This window comes from Columba livia, chromosome 11 (genome assembly GCF_036013475.1).
Source record: "Columba livia isolate bColLiv1 breed racing homer chromosome 11, bColLiv1.pat.W.v2, whole genome shotgun sequence".
NCBI classification, from domain to species: Eukaryota; Metazoa; Chordata; class Aves; order Columbiformes; family Columbidae; genus Columba; species Columba livia.
This window is the reverse complement of record NC_088612.1, coordinates 20021626-20046155: the sequence shown is the minus strand read 5'-3', so window position 1 is coordinate 20046155 and position 24530 is coordinate 20021626. Positions and strand designations below refer to the sequence as shown.

The 24530-nt window shown below is 44.1% G+C and overlaps 1 protein-coding gene and 1 long non-coding RNA gene across 12 annotated transcripts in view; one reads left to right on the top strand and one right to left on the bottom strand.

Moving 5' to 3' along the window:
• NEO1 (neogenin 1) overlaps positions 1–19869 on the top strand; it is a 160943-nt gene extending 141074 nt beyond the window's left edge. For 3 of the 11 annotated variants that reach the window (XM_065077121.1, XM_065077117.1, XM_065077120.1), the window contains exons 18-29: positions 2145–2283; positions 4574–4681; positions 6938–7132; positions 7719–7751; positions 9319–9387; positions 10156–10303; positions 10595–10833; positions 11219–11311; positions 13848–14006; positions 15223–15477; positions 15768–15907; positions 17291–19869. In XM_065077121.1, coding sequence (XP_064933193.1) covers positions 2145–2283; positions 4574–4681; positions 6938–7132; positions 7719–7751; positions 9319–9387; positions 10156–10303; positions 10595–10833; positions 11219–11311; positions 13848–14006; positions 15223–15477; positions 15768–15907; positions 17291–17374 — 1662 coding nt within the window. In that variant the 3' untranslated portion in view covers positions 17375–19869. The remainder of the gene's footprint in view (positions 1–2144; positions 2284–4573; positions 4682–6937; positions 7133–7718; positions 7752–9318; positions 9388–10155; positions 10304–10594; positions 10834–11218; positions 11312–13847; positions 14007–15222; positions 15478–15767; positions 15908–17290) is intronic. The other 8 variants (XM_065077125.1, XM_065077123.1, XM_065077119.1 and 5 more) reach the window with 5 other exon arrangements.
• Positions 6569–9554, bottom strand: LOC135580588 (uncharacterized). Its single transcript, XR_010475486.1, has 2 exons — positions 9451–9554; positions 6569–8226 (listed from the first exon to the last, which is right to left on the bottom strand). It is a non-coding gene; the product is annotated as an uncharacterized LOC135580588 (long non-coding RNA).
• Positions 19870–24530: the final 4661 nt, after the last annotated feature.

Sequence of the window (24530 nt, the reverse complement as noted above, 5' to 3'; positions counted from 1 at the left end):
TAGTGGCTTCGCTCCAGCGAGCAGAGGCCTCTGAATTTGTGGGGTGAGTCATGCAGGGAAAATATTTACCCTGCCGGTTTTAACTTTTGTTTTACAACCTTTTCTGGTCATGCAAAGTTGATAATGAACCTTTCCTTTGGGACCGAGTGGGTGCACAATAGCTGATGATAACTTTGTGATATCCCTGCCTGCCTTGATTTCCATCTCCCGTTTTGATGTGGAGATTCAGGGCTCGGTTTATTGGTTTGGATTCTTGTAGTCAGATGGTTGGATTTTATTCAGTTTTCAGAGTTATCTGGAGGCCCCAAAAATGCTGACTGCAAATTTCACATTTGAAATGAGGCTCAAAGGAAATGGTTGTTAAATTGGAACTCCCTTTATGCTCTTGCCGAGCAATCTTATTACAAACCAGCTTTTTTCTTTTTAATTGAAATGAAAAGCCGTGTTCTTCCTCTAAAGGCGAGTTATTTATGAACCCACATTCCTGAGTCATGTGCAGAGGCCGTCTCGGGAGTGATTTATATAATACTGCAGTTTCATTAGTTAAATGCTTTCCAAAAAATGGTGGTAAACGAAATACTCCCATTGCTGTTGGTGCCAGTGGTCAAGGAGTTTTATTGTGGACCAAAAATAATACGTAATGGTGGAATATATTTCAAAATTACTCATTGTAAAAAGCACTGAAGTTTGAGAACATTTGCTCTAATCATTTTTAACCCGTGATGTCTGGAGAACTCACAGCCCGCTTCTCTGTCTTGGTTTAATCATGAATCCTGTTGGACAGGAACAAAGAGCCGTTGTTGGCGGAGCAGAGTCGTCCTGCTCGCTACCTGTGATTTATCGCAACCTAAACTCTTCCATCTTAACCTGGATCTTTTAGGAGACAGGGTAATATTTATGAAGCTTACTTCTAGTGGGTGAGCGGGGTTTAGTATCAGGGGATATGTTATGATCTCAGAAAACAGTAAGTGGTGTTAAAAAGCGAAGCGGAGAAGTCAAACGCTCCGGTTTAGCCTTTCATGTGTCATTTACATTCAATATGATGCGCAGGGAAACGAAATACCAAGTTTCCAAGGCATAGATGAAAAATACAAAGGAGGATTCCCTGCCATGTCTACCTGGCAAAAGACACCTGTGAACAAGCAAAATACTCTGTACAAATCCAAATCTCGCTTGGCTGACGGCTTCCCGAATGTCACCTGCTGGAACAAAACACCTGCTATTGATATTAGGGAAATAAAGGGGTGCAGAATTTGGCCGGTATTATTCATCGAGTGTGCATGGAACATGCATTTATAGACCCATGCTTGCCTTGAAGAAGAACTGGCTGCCAACAGCTGTTTTCTGAAGGCAGTGGTTGTTATACGGCTCTGCCAAATACTGAAACAACCAACTCTTTAATTCTGTGTTTGCATTACTGTAGGTCAAGGTAAGGAACGTATGTATATTTGTTGTTTGGTTGGGTTTTTTTTCCCACAGGTCACAAATACCTTGTGTCTAATTCATGTATAACAACTATCGGATATTTTAACCCAAAGGTTAAGAATTCTACCCAAACGGCTGTTACAAATCGCACTATAAACCATGTGTAGTTTCAGTGCATGATCCTAGACAGCCAGTTTTTGCTGAAAAAAGCCTGTTAATAAACCTTCGTTATCTTCAGGTCTCTCAGCACCTGTACTTTCAGTTGATTTTTTAAAGTATGTTAAATATTTACAGAAAATTATAACAGGAGCGTGAAAGGCAGATATTTGGAGAAGGCCTGTTATTGTTAGCTGGGCTTCATTGTTTTCCCCAGCCAGAGGAGTTAATGAAATGCTGTATATTAACCCCCCCAAGCAGACAGTGATTTAACCTGCCGCATAACAAGTGTGCTCTGCACCTTGTAGTGGTCTCTTTCTTTTTTTTTGAAATGTATAATTGACTGCTATTAAATGCTCTTGCTGATTGCAGAAAGAATTTCTAGTTTAGGATAAAACAACTGCACATTAACACTTGATTAATGAATTTGCATGACAGAGCAAAACCAGTGTGGAATTAATGCCCGCGATGCTGCAATGTGTGAAACACCTGAGACAGGCTGGTGGGAGCTGGGGATGGATGGTTTCAGTCCAGAAGTTCCTGACGCGTTGCTTTTCTTCCAGACTGCAAACGCCACCACTTTGAGCTACTTAGTGACGGGGTTAAAGCCAAACACCTTGTACGAATTCTCCGTGATGGTGACCAAAGGTCGGAGATCGAGCACCTGGAGCATGACGGCGCATGGAACGACGTTTGAATATGGTACGCGCTCCGGAAGGGCCGACGAGACGAATGAAGTCGGGTCTGCCAGAATTCTGGAGGAGGGAAAACACATATTGAAATTATGCTGATGAATAATTGCTGGGGGCTTTTCTTCTTTATGGTTTAGTCAGAAATTCTGATTAAAAAACAACAACGTACTTCAAAATTCACAGGGATGATTGCACGCAAAAGAATTTACATCAAATTATGGAGGAGTAATGAATAATGTACCACAGTTCACAGACAGGAGAGAATAAAGAAGCATGTTAATAGCATGTTAATCGCAAATACAAAGAAAATACTTCAGCAAAGAAGAATTTCAATTTGCTGTAGTTACGATGATAATTACTACAGACTTGGGAAGTGCACGAGGCAAATGAAGTTTTAAAACATCCCAGTAGAAATGAAGCCATCCCAGTTAGACCTGAGTTCTTGTTCTTCAGCGCTGTCAAAGCGCCGCGCTATCCAGGTGCAGAAAAGAAAAGGGGTTGTAGGTACTGGCAGGAACTCGGGCCTCCGATCCTGCGGTGGGAAATGATGTTTGTGCAGTTAAATGTACTGCTGCTTATGCTCGTGTTTGTGAGTGTTGGAAGTGTAAGTACAAAAAGAGCCCATCCACGTGACCTGCGGCGCTCAGCCCCAGGTAAAATACAGCAAAAATAGCAAGTGTTGGTGAGTTCATCCAAACATTCTAAACCAAGAAATGATAAAAAGGAAAACCAGGATAAAATCAGAACGCTCGTAACTTGTTCTGAATCTCGGAAACCCTTTGTGAGCTTCAGTTGCTTTAGTTTTCGTTGGGAATCCACAAGTCTGGACCGATGCTTTCCCATCCCAGTTATTATACAATGCCCTTCCCACAGCACAGCACTGTATTTGGTATTTTGCTGACAGACATACGACTCTTGTCCGTACCTCTACACTAAGATGAGAGATTGCAGAGGTCGCACAAATAGAGTTCGTAAAAGAGAATTTGAAGCTCAAAAAGCACAGGAGCGAGGGCGAGATGCGGGAGGTCTCATTTCATTTCAATAGAAGCTGCATTTCTAGTTGGGCTGGTTGTAAAGAGTATTTGCAAATATGGCTTAAATCTTGGGAACTAAAAAAAAAAGGGTAAGTGTATTTTCTCCTAAGAGATCTTGTGATTTATATTACTCGCCAAATTCCTGAGCGTGTGACTCATTATTTTGAATACCGGTGAGCAGCAGCGTTGTACAGGACTTGCTCCTCGGTTAATGCCCAAGATTTTCTATGTATTTATTTTCTCGGAAGCTTCCTACAGGGCCTTGATTGGTGCTTCACGTCTGTCCATTTCTGTCGAGCGGGTTTTTAAGTATTTGGGATAATAGTTACAGTAACTCTTGAGCTTTTGCTCTCTCTGGTTTCCTCTGTTCCTGTTACTCTGCACAGGGATAATGAGGAGCCATCTCAGCGGACGGACAGATTAATTCCTCATAGGTAATGCACAGAAAGCTCTTTAAATGCAGAAAGCACCGTGTAAGCACTAAATGTTACTATTATAGTATTAAATATCCAAGGCGGATTTACTTTGCTAAAAGGTGCCTCATTAGAAGTCTCGGGTTTTTCATCGTGGGGCCTTGCAAACCGTGCCTGGTTAATGCACCTTTGGAGACGCTGGAAACCATTAATCTGAGCCCCAGCTGGAAGCGGAGCTCCCAGCCAGAAAGTCTCCGATTTCAGGTTTTCTCTGGAGCAGTTCCCTGAATTTGGGCAGGAGGCCGGTGGGGAAGCAGCGCTCCCCTCTCCTTCTCTCACTCTCGCTCTGCCAACCGGGGAAAAAGGTTGAATGGTGTTCAGCAAAGATTTCTGGATTTCCAGTGCTGTGGTGGTGCAGATTTCCACACCAATCACAAATAATTCTTCACTAAATTAAATCAGCAATTACAGATTATGATTCGCCGCCTCTGGTGGATTTACCTCGCTCACATTGGCATTTCTAGGTCACGCCATTAACTTGCAGATATGGAGATATTCTGTATATCTGTACATATGGAATGTGTTTATTTCATCAGCTCGTGTAATTTTTACCATGACCAGACAAAGTTAGAAGCAGGGAGCTCCTTACAGAGATGCCGCACACCACAATGGCATTTGCCAGCTGGAGTAAACCAGTAGGAGCGCTGCGCTGGGATGGTGGATGTGTTCAAAGACTGAACATTCAGCGATATTATTATTGTATTTTTTTCAGTGGTGAAACAGAAGGGAAGGTGCTTATCCAGTGAAGGGGGCAGCCCGCTTCTCACAGCCTGTTTTGGTTTTCCGTTTGCAGTGCCGACTTCTCCTCCCAAAGACGTGACGGTGGTGAGCAAGGAGGGGAAGCCCCGCACCATCATTGTGAACTGGCAGCCTCCGTCCGAAGCCAACGGCAAAATCACAGGTGCGGTTTGCGTGAGCGATATTGCAGATACAAGACACGCGGTTAACGGCAGAATCTAACCTGCATAACTATGGGAACGTGTTCCGGGTTTAATTTAGCCCCGAGCTAGCCAAGAGGTTTAGATCTTCTTTGTCAATCTTTTTAGTAGCTCAGATTAATTATTTACTTTTGTACCTAGTAAAAATATATTAAGATATAAACTAACTGCAGTGTGAAATTGGAGCCTAACCAGAAATATAATTGAAAGTTGAAACAGCTCTATAACCTTTGCCTTCATCAGCTTGTGCTGTTGTAATAGATGCCTCCAGAAATACAGCTGTAATGCATCTGGCCCATCCGTATTTCATTTGGAAGACTCCATTCCAGAGCTCTTTGTCATCTTTGTGTCATTTTGTGGGCACAGAACAGACTTAAAATCAGTTTATTAGTCCCCTGGCATAAGTACTAAGAGTAAACTGCTATTCGCCTGTGAAACTGCATCATTTTCATGGCAGACAGATCATTTTACAGAAACCAATAATTAGTGTTTCAGTGATTTCTGTTTGGATTCTCCTTCCTCAAGGCTTTCGCTTCAATTTTCCTTTTTACCCCAAGCTTTAAGCTTTTAAACCAGGTTGTATTGACACATAGTTTGCAGTGTATGAGTTAGTTTGCTTTTATTTTCAGAATTAACCACGGTGCAGAATGAAACCTTTGAAACCAGCTGGCGTCTGATTAGGCGGGAGTCTAGCCCAGCTTCTAGACAGGAGACTAGAACTAATTAGATCCCTTGAAAGGGCAGAATGCTGGAGACTCTCAGCCTTGAGTAATTGAAATAAAGTTTTATGCAATGTGTAAGAAAGACCCTGAAAGGCTGCAGGTAGGACAGAGGCTGTAACAGGTACATGCTTTGTCTCTTGGGCTGCTCTTCTGTATCAAGCCTGTCCAGGGTTATTTGGTTATCAACAAGATGTTTGCTCTGTACAAGAAAGGTTTGACGGGAGAAACAAGAGCCATTACCGTAACTGTAGGGTAAAGGCCGCGGTTGCAGGCGGTCAGGGGGTCGTACAGACGGGTGAAATTTAAAGCACAAATATCCCCGGGTTATAGACGCTCTTGCAAAGATCAGCCTTTCATCTTAGATCAAGTGTATGCACAAGCAAGGGAAGACAATGTACAAAGAGATCAGCCTTGCCTGGCACGAAATGATCATATGCATTCCATTTTCCAGCTACAAAATCTCCTGGCAATGTCTGTGAAGGAGAACCTCACATTTATTTACATGCATTGAATGAAAATGTATGTATTAGTTGTTGCAGGGACGCGGGGGCTGAGTGCCCTCTGCTGGGGACGGCCACCGACGCCACCTAGGGCTGCAGTAATTACTCATTAAGTAATGCCGTAAAAACGACGTGATGATGTAACTGCAGCACATCTGTGGAACAGTCGTCTTTCTTTCCAGCTCTAATCTCCTTCTCATGGGGGTGGGATGGATGTGAGATATGAACTGTGCTGGTCTGGAGTCCAGATGCTTGTGCATCAGTATAGCTGCTGACTAATTAGTATGGTCATAAATTAACTCAGTAGTCCCGTGCCACTATACTATATAGAGAGCTTTTAACTGTCACTATATATAGATGTATATGTTGCTGCTTCTTAGACAAGTTACAGATATGTTGCTGTGCGAGCTCAACAAGTAGCTCTCCTTCTTATATAACAAATGATACAAAGCTTTGACTTTATATTGCTTTGTATCTACAACATATTTAATAACAGATCATAAACACTTCCCATAGCTTTCGTCCTTGGTGTGCAAGAGAACTGCAGTTCTCTTTGTATTGTTGTCTTTGTTAATAAACTGAAAAAATAATTTAAGAAGTGCTGAACATGTCCTTTAGCTGTGCATGATAATGTTATGTTGGTTTAATGTTAACTATTTTTGATATAGTTTCAGGATTTTTTAATAATAAGAGCTTTATGTTATTTGACATTATTTGATCCATGAACAGGTAGAGATAATTCCTCCGTATTCAAAAATAATGTTGATGTTGAAATTGCTTTTTTCCTCTTAACATGTATTCTTGAAAGGTTTAAAATTGAAGATGGAAGGATGTATCATATTTGAATGTATTCTTAGTCTTTGTAAAAGTAGGAATAGACGTTCAGAAACCCAATAATCCTTTAGCTGTGCAAATACCAGTAGTACTTTTTCTTTGAGATCTTAGCACTGTCCAGTTCTTTCAGGTCTAAAGTTGTTCTGCTTTTTCTCTCCGACAGGATACATCATTTACTACAGCACGGATGTGAACGCCGAAATACACGACTGGGTTATTGAACCTGTGGTGGGAAACAGACTGACCCACCAGATCCAGGAGCTGACCCTCGATACCCCGTATTACTTCAAAATCCAGGCCCGCAACTCCAAGGGGATGGGCCCCATGTCCGAGGCGGTTCAGTTCCGAACACCCAAGGGTAGGATAAATATCAGCCTCTGTAAGGATAAGATAGCAATAGCGTGAATTTTATATTTAAACCGGAAAAGTCAGCAAGACAGTGGAGTTGGACTAGATTGAAATGTTGTGTTGGGTGGCTCCTGCATGTAGTTAATACACATGGAAATGTTGCTCTGCTGTTGGATTGGTTGTGTTGTTTCAAAATTACCAGTGGGACAGGTCAGCTCGTTATTAACGCCAAAGGTCCGTGTCCTAAATGGGCTTTTTAGAAAAGCAGTTTTGAGTTGCTTTAAGGCTCTAGGTGGTGTGTGGAGTTGGTAGCTGGATGGTGTCAGGGGAATCAGTGTGACACAACTGCTCGGTGCTGGGTAACCGGTGGCATAGGACAAATGCCTGGTATCTTGAGAAAAAATGGACTCTAAGGAGAGGTGAAAAAGTGAGGAGTAGAATTTCTATCACTACTTTTTCCACATGAGTGCTGGTGTTTGGAAATGAGAGCTCTGGCCAGGGCGCTTATGTGATGTCAAACTTTAAATTCTGTCTCTCGCTCCTTCAAGGCTTGTGATCTTTCTCTTGTTTTTCCTTCCCTGTGCTTGCCCCACTAGCTGAGTCCTCAGATAAAATGCCAAACGATCAAGGTAAATAAACAGCCACGCTTTCTCTTTTATCCCATCCTTCACACCGTGTTTTCCTGTCCATGTGCTGTTGCATTTTTGAAGTGAAACCAACATCTCGAAGTGTAGATGAGCAAGTCCCTGCGGTGCTTTTAGTGGCGGAAGAGCGGGCAGCGCTGGTTGGGTGTTAGGAACGTGGAGGGATCTCTGCAGTCAGATGGCCCAGGGTTGTGCTGGAGCTGAATCATTCTGTCAGAATGTGTTTGGATTAAGTGATGCTCCTGCCAACCTGTGCCAGGGCTCTAGAGCTATTATTATTTTCATAAGAACGGAAACTCTGTCTGCTCTGGAAACTTTTTCTGGTCGGCTCATTGAGGCTCCACACTCTCAAAAGCCCTCAGGTTTTAAAATGCTGGCTTGAAAAATGGCAGCTTTGAGTTGAGCGCATTGGATTAGAAGGTGAATGTCTCAGGGCTACTTTTGGTTTCTTCCAAATACCCTACAAGGCCAATAAAAAGGGGAGGAATTAGTCTACAGGCATGAATTTCAAAGGACACTGGCAATCAGCGCAGATGTACAATTAAATAGATCCTAAAGTGTTGAGAATGAATTTATTTTACTTGATTTTCAACTTGTTGCTTAGAAGTAATTAATTAAACATGCTTTTACATGTTGTGTACCCAATAAAGCAGACAGTAAACAGTTACGGAGTAAATTAATATCCAGAGACGCTGGGTGAGATTCAGGATGGCTGTGGGGAAGCAGATGTTTAATTGGCAGGGAACAGGGGAAGGTTGAAGTGCTTGCTTTATTTAAACTTGCTGGCTTGTCTGTTGCACTATAAATTGTCAGCCATCGTTACCGTCCTGCAGTCCTGTACTCCCGTCTTTTTATATCTTGTTATCTACTCCAGTATTTTATGTGATCTGTTAACTTCAGTAGCAATTATTTTAATTTTCTGTCATGGTGTTATTAAGGATATGAAATTACAGTTGGCCAAGGAAGGGAGGAGGAGGGAAAGGGAGCCCCATAAATACACACTCATTCCTCACAGCCTTTCATGCCCTTTCATAAAAGTGTTTCCCAACACGCAAAAAATACTACACTTTAGTGCAGTACCTCTCTTTCAATTATACTATATTTCATTTATTCCCGTAATATTCATAATTTCTTAATGTATGTCAATGTATGACAGTTATATTTGGATAATTTGAGTATATAATCATAATTTATTAATGCCTATTAATTTATGCAAATGTATTATAGATTATTTTGAATTATTCCATTAATAAGATTATTTTGATTTATTTCAGTAATTAATAATGATTTAATTTTTCTTATTTCATCTTTTCTGCTATTTGTATTTTTCTTTACACATCACCAGCTAACAGGATTTTTACTCTTTCCGAATAGCTTTATAATGACACACCTAATTACCTCCACAGAAGGTTAAGCTGCACAGACAGGAGGAAACTCAGAAAAATGGTTCAGTTTCTAAAAACTGAACACTAGTAGCGGCTCCTAAGCTTAGTGACAGAAATAACACAGCAGTACCAGTGTGTGCCAATAACTGTGCCATCTCCTGTTGCAGCATCTGGCTCCGCAGGGAAGGGCGGCCGCCCGCTGGACATGGGCCCGGATTACAAACCCCCACTCGGCGGTACGTGCTGCTCTAAAGCTTTGCCTGGAAAATACAGGGGGTCTGTGTTTTGCTGTGTCTTACCTTCAAATATCCATGACTTCTTCCCTAGTAACTTCTCTTTCTGATGGGAGTTGTTCCTGTGCCAGAAATGGTCTCGTTCTTCTTTCTTCATGTTCTTACCTCCTGTGTGGGGAACATGGAAAGAAAATCTCATTACACACGTTTACATTTCAGTCTTGAAAAGCAAACTATACAGGGTACGGGATCTGAAATAGCTGCCCTAGTATATACCAGCAAAACTTATTTGGAAAGATCATCGTAGGAGAGAAAGGAAATCTCATCTAATCTCCTCCTTATTAGCCCTGCCCATTGCAGAAGCCTTGCCCAAGACTACACTCGTTAGTGTTATAGAAAATGGGGTTTTTCTCAGAGGAAAGTGACCACTGTAGGATCCTGATACCCCATTCCTGTGATGACTTGGTCCAAGGAAAGTGCCTGTAGTTTTGAAAAGGTCCCAGGTTAACTCTCCTTAGACTCTAAAGCTATTCAGCTATTAAAACAAAAAATTATGTATACATATACATCTATATATATATAAAACACTATATAACAGTTATCCAGAAACACAGATGACAAAAATAAGAAGTGAGCACTTCACTAGACATCCTAGCAGACAAACCACCTTCCTCATTCGACTGATCTGTATGATTCTAGAAATCTTCCCTGGGCACTCCTTGCTTTTGATGGATGTTTTTTCTCTCTGTTAACCCCTTTTCCCCCCCGCAGGCAGTAACAGCCCCCATGGAAGTCCCACCTCTCCCCTGGACAGCAACATGCTCCTGGTCATCATCGTCTCCGTCGGGGTCATCACCATCGTCATCGTGGTCATAGTCGCCGTCTTCTGCACCCGGCGGACAACCTCGCACCAAAAAAAGTAAGATGTCAGTGTGGAACTTTGCCATTGTGTTTAGAATACTCTCTTAATAACTGTAAGGACTGCAAAGTTAATTTTTTTAAATGAAAGTTGCACAGCGTGTGGTCATAGCACCAGAGCTGCGCTCTGCTTTGTCAGATAGAAAATTCAAAGGTTCGTCCCTCCCAGTGGGCGGCTCTTGCTCAGCTGGCCGCAAGATCTGAAGGATCCAAGGATCAGTGCAAATTTGCCTTCTTCAACAAGTGAAAGGAAACTACATCTCAGACCATGGCATTTGTTTTCCTTCCCAAGGAAACGAGCTGCCTGCAAATCAGTGAACGGGTCCCACAAGTACAAGGGAAACTCCAAAGATGTCAAACCTCCTGACCTTTGGATCCACCATGAAAGACTCGAGCTAAAACCCATCGATAAATCTCCAGATCCCAATCCCATCATGACCGATACCCCCATCCCTCGCAACTCCCAAGACATCACCCCGGTGGATAATTCCATGGACAGCAATATCCATCAAAGGCGGAATTCCTACAGAGGTGAGCGGTCAATGAGTACTTCAACCGTAATATTTAAAATAAAATATATTTTACTATGTCTACTTGACATCACTTCACTGACATATTCAGTATCTTTGTATTTTCCAAGTGGGGAGTTGGTTTTGGGTGCCTAGTTTATAAGACCCTCTGAAAAGGATGGGTCACTTGTTTTAGTGAGAAATCTGAGTGCACAAGAGTTAAATGATTAATTTGCCTTGGTGAATACTGATTAGCAATCAGAAGATCATCTAACAAGTGTTTCGTATTAAAATGTTGAGAGAGGCGTGTGACTTTTTTAATTGGTCAAACACAGATTCGGGTTTTGGTGCTTTAACCAGCTCCATCTCCCTGCAGTGCTAAATAACCTTCTGGATTTTTCCTTCAGGGCACGAGTCGGAAGACAGCATGTCCACGCTGGCTGGAAGAAGGGGGATGAGACCCAAGATGATGATGCCTTTCGATTCTCAACCACCTCAGCGTAAGTCAACAGCCCTGACGTGGGGAGCAGCCCAACAAGGCGCGTTGATGCTGCACGCATGGGGATACACGCTCACGTGCTGCCTTCCTACGGCCTCCTAAGGAATTCTGTCCAGGCTGCAGGGAGACAGCTCAAGGACGACATCCCTAATGGTGAAGGCATCCTTAGCTCACGTTAAAAGGAACACTGAGCGAGGAGTGTGCACATTGAGCTAATGAGATCAGAGATCGTCACCCGTATCTCCAAAAACTCTTTGCTGAGTTCTAACTGCAGCATTCTAGTTACTATTTTGATTACTTTCCCCTCACTGTGTTACTGTACACTGAAGGGATGCTCAATCTTTTTGCCCCCTCACTCAGTCTCGTGAGGCCCTTCTGGAGTTATTTGCCATCAAATAGTATTTAACTACTCCACAGACCGTACTATTATTGACAAACTTGAAGACTGCACTGATTGCTTCTGGGTCACTGAGAAAGATAATTGATTAAAACCAGTCCCAGCATTGATACCTGGGGAATCTCCTGGTGACTCTCCTCAGTATATTGACATATATTTACTGGCACTGTCTTGAAACTGTGAGCTTAGAGAAGTGGGATTTGCTTTTACAGGAGTCACACTTAGTCTTTTCTAGATTTACTTTTACAGGAGTCACACTTAGTCTTTTCTAAACGACCATTTTACCCTTATCTGCAGTCATACTGAAACATTAAATATAACTGCTGTCCTGAGGAGGATGTCTGGTTATTTCTTATCTATGTATTTCCCTATTTTTTAATGATGATTTAAGCAAAAGTGCCAAACTGAAATTTTGTTGAGTAGTTTAATCATTATTAAGAAATATTTCCAGAATTAAACAATATATCTAGTTTTCAAGTGATAAGTCTGAGATGGAAGGGGACTTGGCTAAAACCTCGTAACAACTAGACAGAAACCCTGACTTAAGAACACACGTCAAACGCACAGAAGTGAACGTGCAGTGACAGAACTGTACAGCAAAATTACACAGTGCTTAGTTGGTGTGAGCTGTAGAGTTCCCTGAGCTCTATAATCATGTTCAGCCCTCTAGCCAGGTAATGATAATGATTGAAAGCCTTGCTGAAGACCAGTGGTTTCTACAAATAGAAGTCATTAAAATGTTTATGTCTTAAAAATCGTTAAGCCTCTTACCTTGGTGATGCGCACGAGAAGTCCTGGTGTCTCTAACGCCCGCTGCCTCTGCCTGGACTCCTGATCGCTGAGCTTTTGTGGGCTTTTCCTCCATTTCCCGGTTCCCTGCGAGACAAAGTGGCATTTTAGTCTTGCTTGAAGCTCTTAAAGAGAATACGTGACTTTTCACATCCCCTTGAGAGCTCTCACAGGACTGACATCTAGAACCGAGCGATTGCCCAGTATTAGAGTTCAGTTGCTCTTCATTGACAGGAGGTTGATAATGACATTGGCGTAACTCAGTGGGAGAAATTGTTCATTGGCAATAGCTGCAAATCTCTACACCTGTCGCCTCCGCTGATCGGTTCCCATGTCCCGTCCTGCCCACAGCCTGTTCTCCAGGAAAGGGGGAGCTTCGAGGGGTCAGGTTTGTTTCGTCAGCCTTCATGTTCAAACCGCCTGCGTCAGTGCAAGAAGTTCTACCTGAAGTCACCCTTACAATGATGGATTTGTGCATTATGCCATTCCTAGAAAGTAACGTTCAAAAGCAGCGCATTTGGAGAATTTCCAAAAATGGTTCGAAAGAGAATAAGCAACCACAACCTTTTTTCTCTTTATGGTGCTAGTGGTAGCATTCCCCTCCTGTTTTCTGTGTTGAGACTCTTTGGATGACTTTAAGCAGTTCAGTATTATAGGCTGTCCTAAGAACTAAATTCTGCACGTGCTTTTCCTCCCAGCTGGGGAGTACTCAGTTTGTTATCACATCAGGGTGAGGGTAAAGGATGATTTACATTCAGTATAAAATTCATGTCTCAAACTGGAAAAAGAAAATAGCAAAATAACAAAAGGAAGGGGAAAAGAAAAAGAGGCTTTTGGGTTGAATTTATTGGAGCAGAGCTTTACTAAGTCTGCACCAAGTGTCTTGCCCTACTCTTACCCTTTGTCTTGCATTATTTAATTAACCAAAGATGCCATGTTTCGTTACAATGTCAAGAAGTTCAATGACAGCCAGATATTATTTTGGAATTTGAGCTCCTAGTTCTCCTGTGTTAGGTCTGACATTTATAGCACAGGGTGAAATACATGGAAGGTCTGAAGGGAACTGACCTTTTCTCAAGCGTAGCAGAAAGCGCTGGAAAGATTCAGCCGAGAGAGATGTACTTTGTGCCCAGGGAAGTGAAGAGCTCTGCCTCTCTGGGGGGTTGTGTATCTTGGCATGAAGTGCTGGAGCAGACTTGGAAAATCGGTGCAGAACCATCATCTTGCTGTCACTGGAAATCCCGTTGCGTGGCTCTGTGGGAGAAGGGAGGGACACAGGGTGCATTTCAGGACATACATGTGCATGCTTGTCTGTGCATTAAGCATTTTTCTGTCTTGTGTTCACCCACAGCTGTGATTAGTGCTCATCCCATCCATTCCCTCGATAACCCTCACCATCATTTCCACTCCGGCAGCCTCGCTTCTCCAACTCGCAGCTATCTCCATCACCAGGTCAGCCCGTGGCCCATTGGCACATCCATCTCCCATTCAGACAGGGCCAATTCCACAGGTGAGATACAAATCAGCAGGGAGATTTTGCTTGTCATGGAAAAAATGAGTGAAACGTGGAAATCAAACCCTGAAACGTGGTTATTGTGGTGTTCCATGAAAGACAGAGAGATTTAGTACAGTAATTAAGTAATATTCCTTCACAGGCTGAGTTTTCTCTAGACACTTTCTTGTGTAGATCAGATGTTGACCCTTGAGATACGTGATGATGAAAAAGAGGTTTAATGTTTCATACACAACTTAAATAGGAAGATTCCTTATTCTAAACCCTGCAGACCAGGAATCCGAAACAGCAGTTTAAGTCTAATTTGAGCCACTTTATATGAAAACTAATTAGTCGTGTTTAAAAGTGAGAGAGGACAGAAGTCCAGACTTCGCTACTGAGAGCGGACGTTAGTTAATCATCCTGAAGCACACAGAATATTCTGATGTTTCCTATGCAGCATTTTCAGGCTTGAAGCACAATCATTTGCCATATCTTTTATAATGTCTCCAGTGCTCTGTGAAATTCTGAAGCGGCACTGTGGCTGAATCGCGCTTAGGTAACAGCTTGAGATGAAGTGAATTCTGAGCTGCTCTAGTTTAAGGTCTACATTTTCATTAAGGTGCCACAGCCAACAGCGCTGTCTGCTGTTTCCTTATGAAAACAGTTCACGAGGCTGCAAATATAAGGCAGACAATACGTTAGAGGCAGAGGTTTCCCTTCTGGTTTTACACTGAAGTGACAGCTCTCATGATCCAGATCCCACGTGTGCTGTGAGTAGGATCACAATGCCCTAAATGCCAGTTACCGTCTCACTGTCTGTATGCACTACGCTGACATACGCTTAAAATATACCAATTAATAATGCTGATACTGGGAAGTATTCAAGGATAAAATGAGAATGAAGATTTGTGTTCTAGGATGCTTATCATCTGAGGTCTTACTACAGGTAGCTGCCTCAGTGCAAAATTGTTGATTTGGTATTATGCCTGTGGAGTCATTCCATTCTCAAGCTTATTTTGTTATTAGACAGCCACTGCCGTTCACCTTAAGACAGGACAGTTACACAGAATTGGTGTTATACGCTACACAGTTTATCTGTGAATTCAATTCTTAGCTTAAAACAGACATCTTGGAAAAGGTGCTCGCAAAACCTACTGCTTTGTTTCCAGCTGGCCACAGGCAGAAATGCTGTTAAAGAAAATAAACCACGGGTTTTTTTTGTCTGTTGCAGAATCCGTCCGGAACACACCCAGCACCGACACCATGCCGGCCTCCTCGTCTCAGCCGTGCGCTGAGCACCAGGACCCCGAGGGCTCGGCGGGGCCTTACCTGGGTGCTGCGCCGGAGGAGGACGCGGCTCAGTCCCTCCCGACCGCGCACGTCCGGCCATCACACCCGCTCAAGAGCTTCGCGGTGCCGGCGGTGCCACCGGCCGGGGCCGCGTACGACCCCGCGCTGCCCAGCACACCCTTACTGACCCAGCAAGGTGAGCCGGGAAACTGCCCAAAACAGAAACAAAAGGGGTTTAAGATGAAAAGGTCCTTGAAGGGCGAGTAGACTTGGCCTCAAAGAAAGTATGTCAGAGGCCAGACTAAATTTTGTTCAATGCCCTTTGTGTTATGTACATAGAGAAAGTAGACAAAAATTCAATTCAGGACTGCATAATTTGAAGCATTATAGAATCCTTTTTACTTCCCCGCTTTCAAGAGTTTTCTGAATACGCAGAACTAATTAACGCTAGATATTAACGCTAATTATGTAACAATTTCTTTTAAGCTCCTAACCATCCAGTTCACTCGGTGAAGACTGCGTCGATTGGGACTTTAGGAAGAACTCGCCCCCCCATGCCAGTGGTGGTTCCCAGCGCCCCTGACGTGCAGGAGACCACCCGGATGCTGGAGGACTCGGAAAGCGTGGTGAATCGCTCTTTATATCATATTTTATATCACATTTAGTCCTGTCTGCACTGAGAATTTCACAGGCAGGTGATAATGAGGCATCTGACTTCCACCAAGTGCCATTGCTTGTTATCCGTATTAAAAAATCTAGCGCAAATACCTTTACACAAGGCTGTAAATTCAGATAATAAGCCCTTAAATCACAAGTATTAGTGGTGCTTTCTAAATTTGAAAATGACTTAAGGTACCTTCATTGCTAATTACATAACACTAAACAGGTGAAGTGCTTCCAGCTATTCCAGCCCACAAGCCCCGCTTGAAAAACATTCAACAATATTTTGGCTGAACTGAGGCTATTATTAATATTAGCAGAACATAAAGTTCTCCTAGATTTCCTTTCCTGCCTCCTTGCTGGTTTCTGCTAGCTGATCACGATTCCCAGAGGAAAAAAGACAGATCCAATCTATAGCATGAGATTATAAAGTTAGGATTAGAAAGTTATTGGAATTGATTCTGCTTTTTTTATGAGAGCCTGTAGGGATGGGCCTGAGTCCTTCTAGCTCACTTCTATTTATCATTGTCAACAGTTGGCAGATAATGTCTTAGACAAAGGACAGAGAGGACTTGTCTGGGACAAGCCACATTACTTGGTAAACTGGAAAGCGCCCACTGTGATTGTTTCTATTTAAATTAAAGAAAAGGGTTGTATCTAGAAGCAGAGGAAAGGAGATCCCGGTCAGGGCTCCAGTTTTGTGGAACACAATCAGCTGAGAAGTAGTTTCAATATTAGGTTTAATAATGAGCCTTAAATACATAGAGACAGGAGTTTTGCTGCTTCTGAGAACAGCAGGTTTGAAAGGCCTGGTCAGCTTAGGAAAGGTTTTGAGATGCACCCAGTTCGTGGTTCTGTCTACACACACAAACAGCTACCAGAGTTCTGTTATCTATGCGATTCTCTACCGCAAGAAAATGGGAAGCTAGACAATTGAGGCTAAAAGTGGAGTATGATTTTTAGCAAGCATAATGATTCTCAAAGCAGTTTTACTGAAGTGATTCCTTTGAGCTTTTTTTCTAGTTAAGCTGGGAAGATTTTTCTACAGATTTTTCCTTTGGTTCAAAGGAAGCTGTTATCTTGAAGCAGGAACTGATACAAGGAAAACAGATAAGATGATCACAGTCTTAAGAATCAGTGAAAACATGAATCACTGTTGCAAAAACATCTGCATTAAAGCAGAGAGTTGTTTCAATTTACTGTAACTGTTGCTAAATCTGCTTATTCATGTGCCAGGGTTCACAGTGTATACCAGAATCACTGGCCATTTCTTCTTATTTCATAATTGCGTCTCTCTTTAAAGAAAGGAAGTCACCTTGCCAATAATAACAGCTCTTTATCTCGCCCAGAATTACGAACCGGACGAGCTGACCAAAGAGATGGCCCACCTGGAAGGACTCATGAAGGACCTTAACGCCATCACTACAGCGTGACCACCCGCACCGGGACACGACTCCAGACACTTTGCAAGTCTTGGGACTCAGCCTTGGAACACAAGGAATTGTACAGAGGAAAGAAAAAAAGATTAAAAAAAGATAAAAAATAAAGAGGGACAGCACACGAGAGCATGTACGGAAAGCAAACGAGCCAGGCAGCGCGTCTGCGCTACAGCCGGGCGAGAAGAGACGACCTGTCTTGTCATCCAAGTCATTGCCACGTGGGATTCCACGTCCGTGCAGGACGGGCCGGAATCGGCATCCAGACAAAAGGAAAGCAAGTGGACTTCGTGTTGGGTTTGTTTGGGTTATTTTCCTTTGGGTCAGGTTTTGTCTCAGTGGTGTGATTGCCCTGCCTTTTCAGTGTTGGACATTGGCATTTATGTACAATTTCTGGTTTTGTTTTATCTTTTTTTATAAAAAGGAAAAAAAAATATTGTAATCAAAAAAAAAAAAAGAGGAGAAACTGTTGTTTTCCACAGCCTAGACTGACGTTTGACTGCTTGTTCTATTGTGTATGAAAATTCATTGCCAGCGTGGGTTGTTCTGTTTTGTTTTATATTCTGCGTATAATTACGTCCCCTTCTGGCAGTTAATCCATGGCCTTTTGGGATGCTGCACTGCTATTTGTAAGCTTTTTTTATTATTTTTATATTATAATTATTAAAAGCCTGACTTTTTCCTCTCATCACTGTGAGATTACCAGTCTGTTTGAATTGAAATGTAATTTGAAAGGCTTGTTTGTCGCTTTTTGTGCAGTTTCAATATTTTAAGTGGGGAGGGAAAGTAGATGGGGAAGGGGGAGGGGAATCCAGCGGGAAGTTTCATTATTGTTGTTTTCCTGTCTTTCTACATGGACTCGAAAGACCGAAGCAAATGAAAGCATCTTCTGTAATGTCCTTCCCTGTACCTTCAGCATACTGTGGTTAACAAATGGCAGTGAGTCTCATTTAGAAACATTAAAATAAATTCCTCCTGTAAAGTAGGGTTCCTTATGTTCAGATGACACTAACGCTTCTCTGTGGACCTTTCCTCATCAACAACAGATCATATCATATTTTTGAGAACACCACGTGTCCACAGGATCCTGCAGCAGCAAGTCCAGCCCCAGTGCCGTGTCCCTACCCTGTTGAAACCAGAATCCTTCTCTTCAGGATCGTTCAGAGACATGAGCAAGGCAAAAATGTATTTTTTTACACTTTGGGAGCCGTTTGAAAAGAAAAACCAGTATTAGCGCCTCAGGTGCTGTTCACGTATCTGGCTAGAGAGGAAGGAAATTTCAAAGGGAATTCCTATATGAGGGGAAAGAAAAGGGTGTTTTCTCCTCAACTGCCTGGCTCTGCCATACTCTGTGAGGAGAAATGACATACAAAGAGGGAAAAAATACAATACTCAGCTGCGTAACAAATTCATGTGCAATTTCATTTGCAAGATGAAAGGAAACTCCAAACTTACTGAGGATTGGGTTGGAGCGTCTGTTCCTCCAGAGCGGTGCGATTTGCCATGTCGGGCGCTCAGCGGTGACGATGGAGGACGCGCGGGTCACCGGTGCTGCCTCTGCTGGAGCAGTAAGAGGAATGTTGGAATCTGCTTACATTAAAATAAAATAACCAAAAGCAATCCACAAAAAACCCACCACCATCTCCAGGTACATTAATTTTCATAGTCCCTGTCGCTAAGAGAAGGAAGAGCCAGTTTTACTTCCTTTCTTTTCCTGGACTCTGCGTTGTCATTTCTAGGACATTTGCTGGTTTATTTATTATTTGAAGGTGGGGGAGGAATCAAATTAATCAGAGCACCGTGGGCAACCCAGATAATTGATGTTTGGAATTTTAATCAACACAATTCAGGGCAAAATAAGCTACAGAATATGTATTGAAGTAATGAACTACACACCCTGTCCTGAAAGGAGGGGGTGTATGTTTTCCTTTGCCTGTTTTCTACCTGTACCCAAAGAAATGCCATCATACATACACAGTATTCTTAGCTGGTGGGTCTTTGTGAATATTACTTATGTATAACACCATGAATGTTAATATTGTCATTGAATTTGGGGAGGGGGAATATTTTTAATGATAAAACAACTGTTCAAAGTTGGTTTTTTAAGGTTAAACTAAAAAAAAAAAAAGAAAAAAAACAGCAAACATTTATTCAATTCAGTGTACAATCTGTATTGCACTTTTTCACATTTTAATGCTACGTTTTCTTACGTATCCTGTGATTTTCCATTTGGAACATTGTGTATCCTTGTAGTGTCATAGCCAAGCTGTGCAGTGACAGCTTCCCTCAGAGACATTTGGGGAAAAACCAAACCTGTATATTGTTTTATGATTCTCATGTAGAATTTCGAGGCCTGCTGTAGACGTCTACCTTTCTGTACAATTTTTTTGCTTTTCTGTAGTATTTGCTGTATACTCTATGGCTTTTTTTAATAACTTCATGTTTATTATTTTGTATTGGACATCCAATACACTTTTTTTAATCCAATCGAATTCTGGTCTGCTTGGAGAGTTTTGTTCTCTTTTTAATTATTCCTATACCTTTTTGTTTTTCTTTTAATCAGGGTGGTGACCAGGTTTGGAATTTTACTCGCCCCTTTTTTGCTGTGGGTTGGTGAGTTGCGTATCCAGAGAAAGAACAACTCTTTTCCCCCATCTTTGTGCAGACAATGAGCATGTAGCATCTTTCAACTCCCTTTCAAAGCTCAATAGTAAAAGTCTGACTGTCTAAACAAGCAAGCAGCGTAAGGAAGGGTTTCACATCAGTGAAATTGCATTGACTAGCCTTAGTGAACCAGGAAATCACAGCAAAATAATCCTGTAATTCTTTGAATATAGCTGTTTATAAAAGTGCAGTAATATCCTTACTGTTGCCCTCATTCTAACTCCAGCCTCTTCCTTCCCATACTAGAGACTCTCACTGATCATCAGCCTCTTCTCCACAAGCCACCTGCTTGCCCAATGACTGGTGTCCCCTGTTCTTGGGGACATCAGAGCATTCCTCAGCCTGACCTCTGCTAACAGGAACACAAGATACTGCTTTGTTTTGCACCCCTCAGCTCCCCCCTCTTTATTTTGCCACTCTGATCTTTCCGTTTACTGGAGCACACGAAGCTCTCAGGTGGGAGCCTCAAGTTCTGGAGGGATTCCAAGACCCAGCAGGGATTTCTCAGCCATGCTAGAACTGGATTGTGCACATATACATGTACAGGAGAGGAGAAATGGCACAAAGGCATTAATCATCAAGTTGAGGCTGTCACAGGGCAGACAGAGTGAATACGGGGGAAAAAAAAAAAGGCCCTCCCTTCTACTTAGTAACCTCTAGCTTTAAAAGTGAATATTTTTTGCTAGGTTAGTCGGTGCTACTTGCTTTGCAGACCAAGCCAGACGACCAAGGGACAGTTTAATGAGTCATTCATCGCGTAGCCCGTTTGAAGGCAGGTAGAAGGAAGAGCTGCTGAGAGCTGAGTGGGGATGGGGACACCAGAGGGCAGCAGTGACTCGCTGGTACCCAAAGCTGCACCATTTGTGCATCCCCCTGGAAGAGAATCACTTGTTTCTCTTCAGCCTGGGTTAAGGACACTCACGTTGGTGATGCTTTCGTGTTAGCAGCAGGTTGATAAAGAACTCAAGCTGCTTGTCTTTAAGATGCATTGAGACTGGATTTAAACTAACAGCAAAACACTGTTTATCTCAAATAAAAGCATTACTGATTTAACTGCCTTTGTCAAAACTGTTAAACCATAATAGCTTTTCTGTGGGGCCAGGTTTCCCCTAACCCAACACAGGCTTCAGCCTGAACACATACATCCTGTGTGACTCTTAAAAGCCAAATGTTGAGCTGCACTGTGACTCTCTAGAACCTTCCACAAGCAGACATGGTAAAATTCCTGCCTCCAAAAAAGCTCATCGGCTCTCCAGTGTGACAGACACCCTGGAGGCCAAGGGGACAATCATTCCAGCAAGCCAAGGGGGGCTGACAGGGGACAGGCAGCAGACAGGACCAGCGGGTTGGGAAAAGCAAAGCCAACCCTTGGCAAGCACAATGGGGAAAAGTGGCAAGGAGAACACAAGCCTAAGAGTGAAAGGGTGAGAAACACGCACACCTGCAGGCAGGAAAAGCCTGAATGTGACAGAGCACCAGGGAGACAAATGCAGCAAGAAGGGTGGGCAAAGAAGGATTCGGCCTATTCTGAGTGCTGCTGGGCCAGTTTGCTGGGGGAAAAAGTTCTCTGCCAGCTGAGAAAGGTTCTGTCATCAGGACTCACAGGTGCCTCACTCATTTTCCTTCCCCAAGCAGGACCAGTAGCAGTTAAACTAGGACAATCACCTATTCTCTGCCCTTCAGCAAATGAGAATCAACTTCTCCCAGTGACTTCACATTTCAGCCCGTTTCCCAGCCTTCCTCCAGCACACACTGCCGATCTCTCTGTAGGGACCATGAGCTCCCATAGGGCTGCAATTTAGAGAAAACGCTAATTTTTCTCAGTCATCTCTTAGGAGGAAATGCTGTTCCCCACCGCAGCTGCCTGAGGACATCCCAGCCCAGCCAGCTGCCCAGGGCCCCTGGCTGAGGGGATGCCGCAGGGTGCTGTGCCCATGGGGTTGGTCAGGCTGGCAGTTTAACCACAGCCCTTTTGTTCAACACGCAAATGCACCAGTAACACCACTTGGAAACATGACGCAGGGCTGCTCCGGGATCTGCAAATCCTCACCACCTGAGCCAGACACAGCCCTGCTTACAATATCCTGCAGCAACCTCCTCACTGCAAAGGCTGGGAGAACTAAATGAGATGTGCTAGAGATGTAGCAATAAAATCACACATTAACAATCCAAATCAGTAGTACTCACCCTTGGCGGGCGAGGGAAGGCTGGGCTGTCGCAGGCTCCTCTACTCAAGGATTTACTGAGTCCCTTTTTCCCTTCTTTCACTTTAGGCTGCTGTGAGCACCTCCACCTCCTGTCACTTCATTATTCTGGGAAAAGGGGGTGAGGTTTTTCTGTCCTGGGCTGCAAACCTGAGGGAAAAAGAAAGAACAGCCCCATTTGCAACCTCAGTGACTGTCCCTGGCTGGCAGGGCCTCTGCAGACAGACCTGGAACAGTCACATGAATGTGCTGGAAACCCCTGACATGATTTCGGGCCCCCCTTAGGACCCTTTCACAGGGAGCTCAGCCTCTCAGGGGCACTGCTAATGCAGACACATGGGGCAGGACAGGGGGGCCAGGGTGTGGGCACCCAGCACCATCTGGGGATTCACAGGACCCAGAGGTTTGTCAGCGGAGCCCAGCTGTGATCAGAGCCTGGGGAGGGTTTCCCCAGCAGAAGGAGGAAACCGGGGATGGCTGTGTGCCTGACAAACTCATCCCGCCCAGCATCCTCATATGTGAGGAAAACACCAGGCCCCGTTTCTGCTCCATCACCATGGTAACAGCAGCCACTTCATGTGGCCAAGCTCTGCACTGAGGACAGCGATGCCCGGGCGGCCTCCCTCCCGCATGGGGGTTTCCCTGGCAGCTGCTGTTGGTTTATGAGGCGCAGCCCCAGCTCATGCTGCTCTTTATTGATCTCCTTGCTGGCTGCAGGGAGGATTTGCAGCCCCGTGACAAAAAAATCCCTGTCACTGGAGACAATGCTGCGGTATGGGCAGAGAGCAGCTGCCAGGTAAACCCAGTCCCTCGAGCTGCTTTTTGGTGAGCTCCGGTAGCCAAATGCTGGGACAGGCTCAGTGACACACAGGGTTACTGAGAAGGGGTCACCTCAGCCCCATGTGGGATCAGCCATTGTTGGAAGGGGGAAAGAAACTACACTGCTGGTGGAGCAGGGCTGGGTGTGCAGGGAAGTGGGGGGGACAAAAAGGACACCACCAGATACAGGGTTGGGGGAAAATGCTGCCCAGTCCCAGCCCCACACCTGCTAGTACTGAGGGGACCCTAAAGATGGGATGCACACTGGTTAGCAACACACTGCAGCACACAGCAGCTCCCAGAGCCTTTTACCCCAACATGGAGCACAGTCCTGGCCAGGGGGACTGTCCCCAGCCTGGACTCAGAACACAGAGCCAGGGCTCCACCTCTCCTCCACAGCTGCTCCCAGCAATTAGGAGGACCACAAGCACCTCCCAAAAAGTGAGTTTAAAACAGCAAAGCACCCCAAAATCCCAACCACCACTCCTACCTGAGCTGAAGGAGCCTGCTGCTTGCTGCAAGGAGCTGGGAGTTAGACTGAGAGCTGCCCCGTGCTTCACCTTCCCCAGGTGTTTCCCATCTCCATCCCCAGGGCAGGGCTGCTTCCCAGCTGTGTGGAATTAGCTGGAGTGTCCAACCCAGCACTGCTCACTGGGAGCTTGTTCTGGCCACCTGCCTGGACTTGGTTTGCAGACAGGCTTGGAAATGGGGCTGGGCAGGACAAGGGAGTTTTAATGGAGTGAGGACTGGAGCTGGGGACAGCCCTTTTCAAACAGGCACTGTGTGGGATACTACAATCCACTGAGATGCAGTAAAACCCAGCAAGCAAACAAAGGCATCATGACAAACTGGAGATGGATCCTGAGTCCCCTGTGCTTGTGACTCATGGCCTCTCACAGGATATTCCTGAGTCCCCAGGTGTCTCCCTGTTTTCATAATACTTGAACCAGACCCTATGACTGAGATAATTTTGCTGCAGACAGGGAGAAGAAAGACGTGTATTGTGTCCATGCACGAATGCCTCCAGGTCTCCCTGTTCATCCCTGGGGTATCTGCAGATCCTATATATATGCATGACATCATATATATGTGGTACCACACTTGAGCCTTCACAGTAGAGCTACACGTCAAGCATCTTTCTAGAGATAAAGTGTATGTGCCACAGCCTTTCCAGGAGCACCAGGCTTACAGTGACATGAAACACCATGTTGTCCTGGCACTAGAACTTCGCCACAAACCATGAAGCTGCAAGAGGGGCCTGAGGAACCGAGGAAAAGGTTAATAATCCACCAGGGACACTGCTCCTGCCTGGCAGCACAGCCATGTGCTACAGATGTGGCAGCGATCAGCAACATGCTGCCCCAAGCACTGTGTCCCCTCCCTGCCCAGGCTGCCAGGGCTCCTGTGCTCCTGGCAATAAGTTCAGACTGCTCCTGGGCAAGGCAGCAGAAATAGAACTGTTTTGA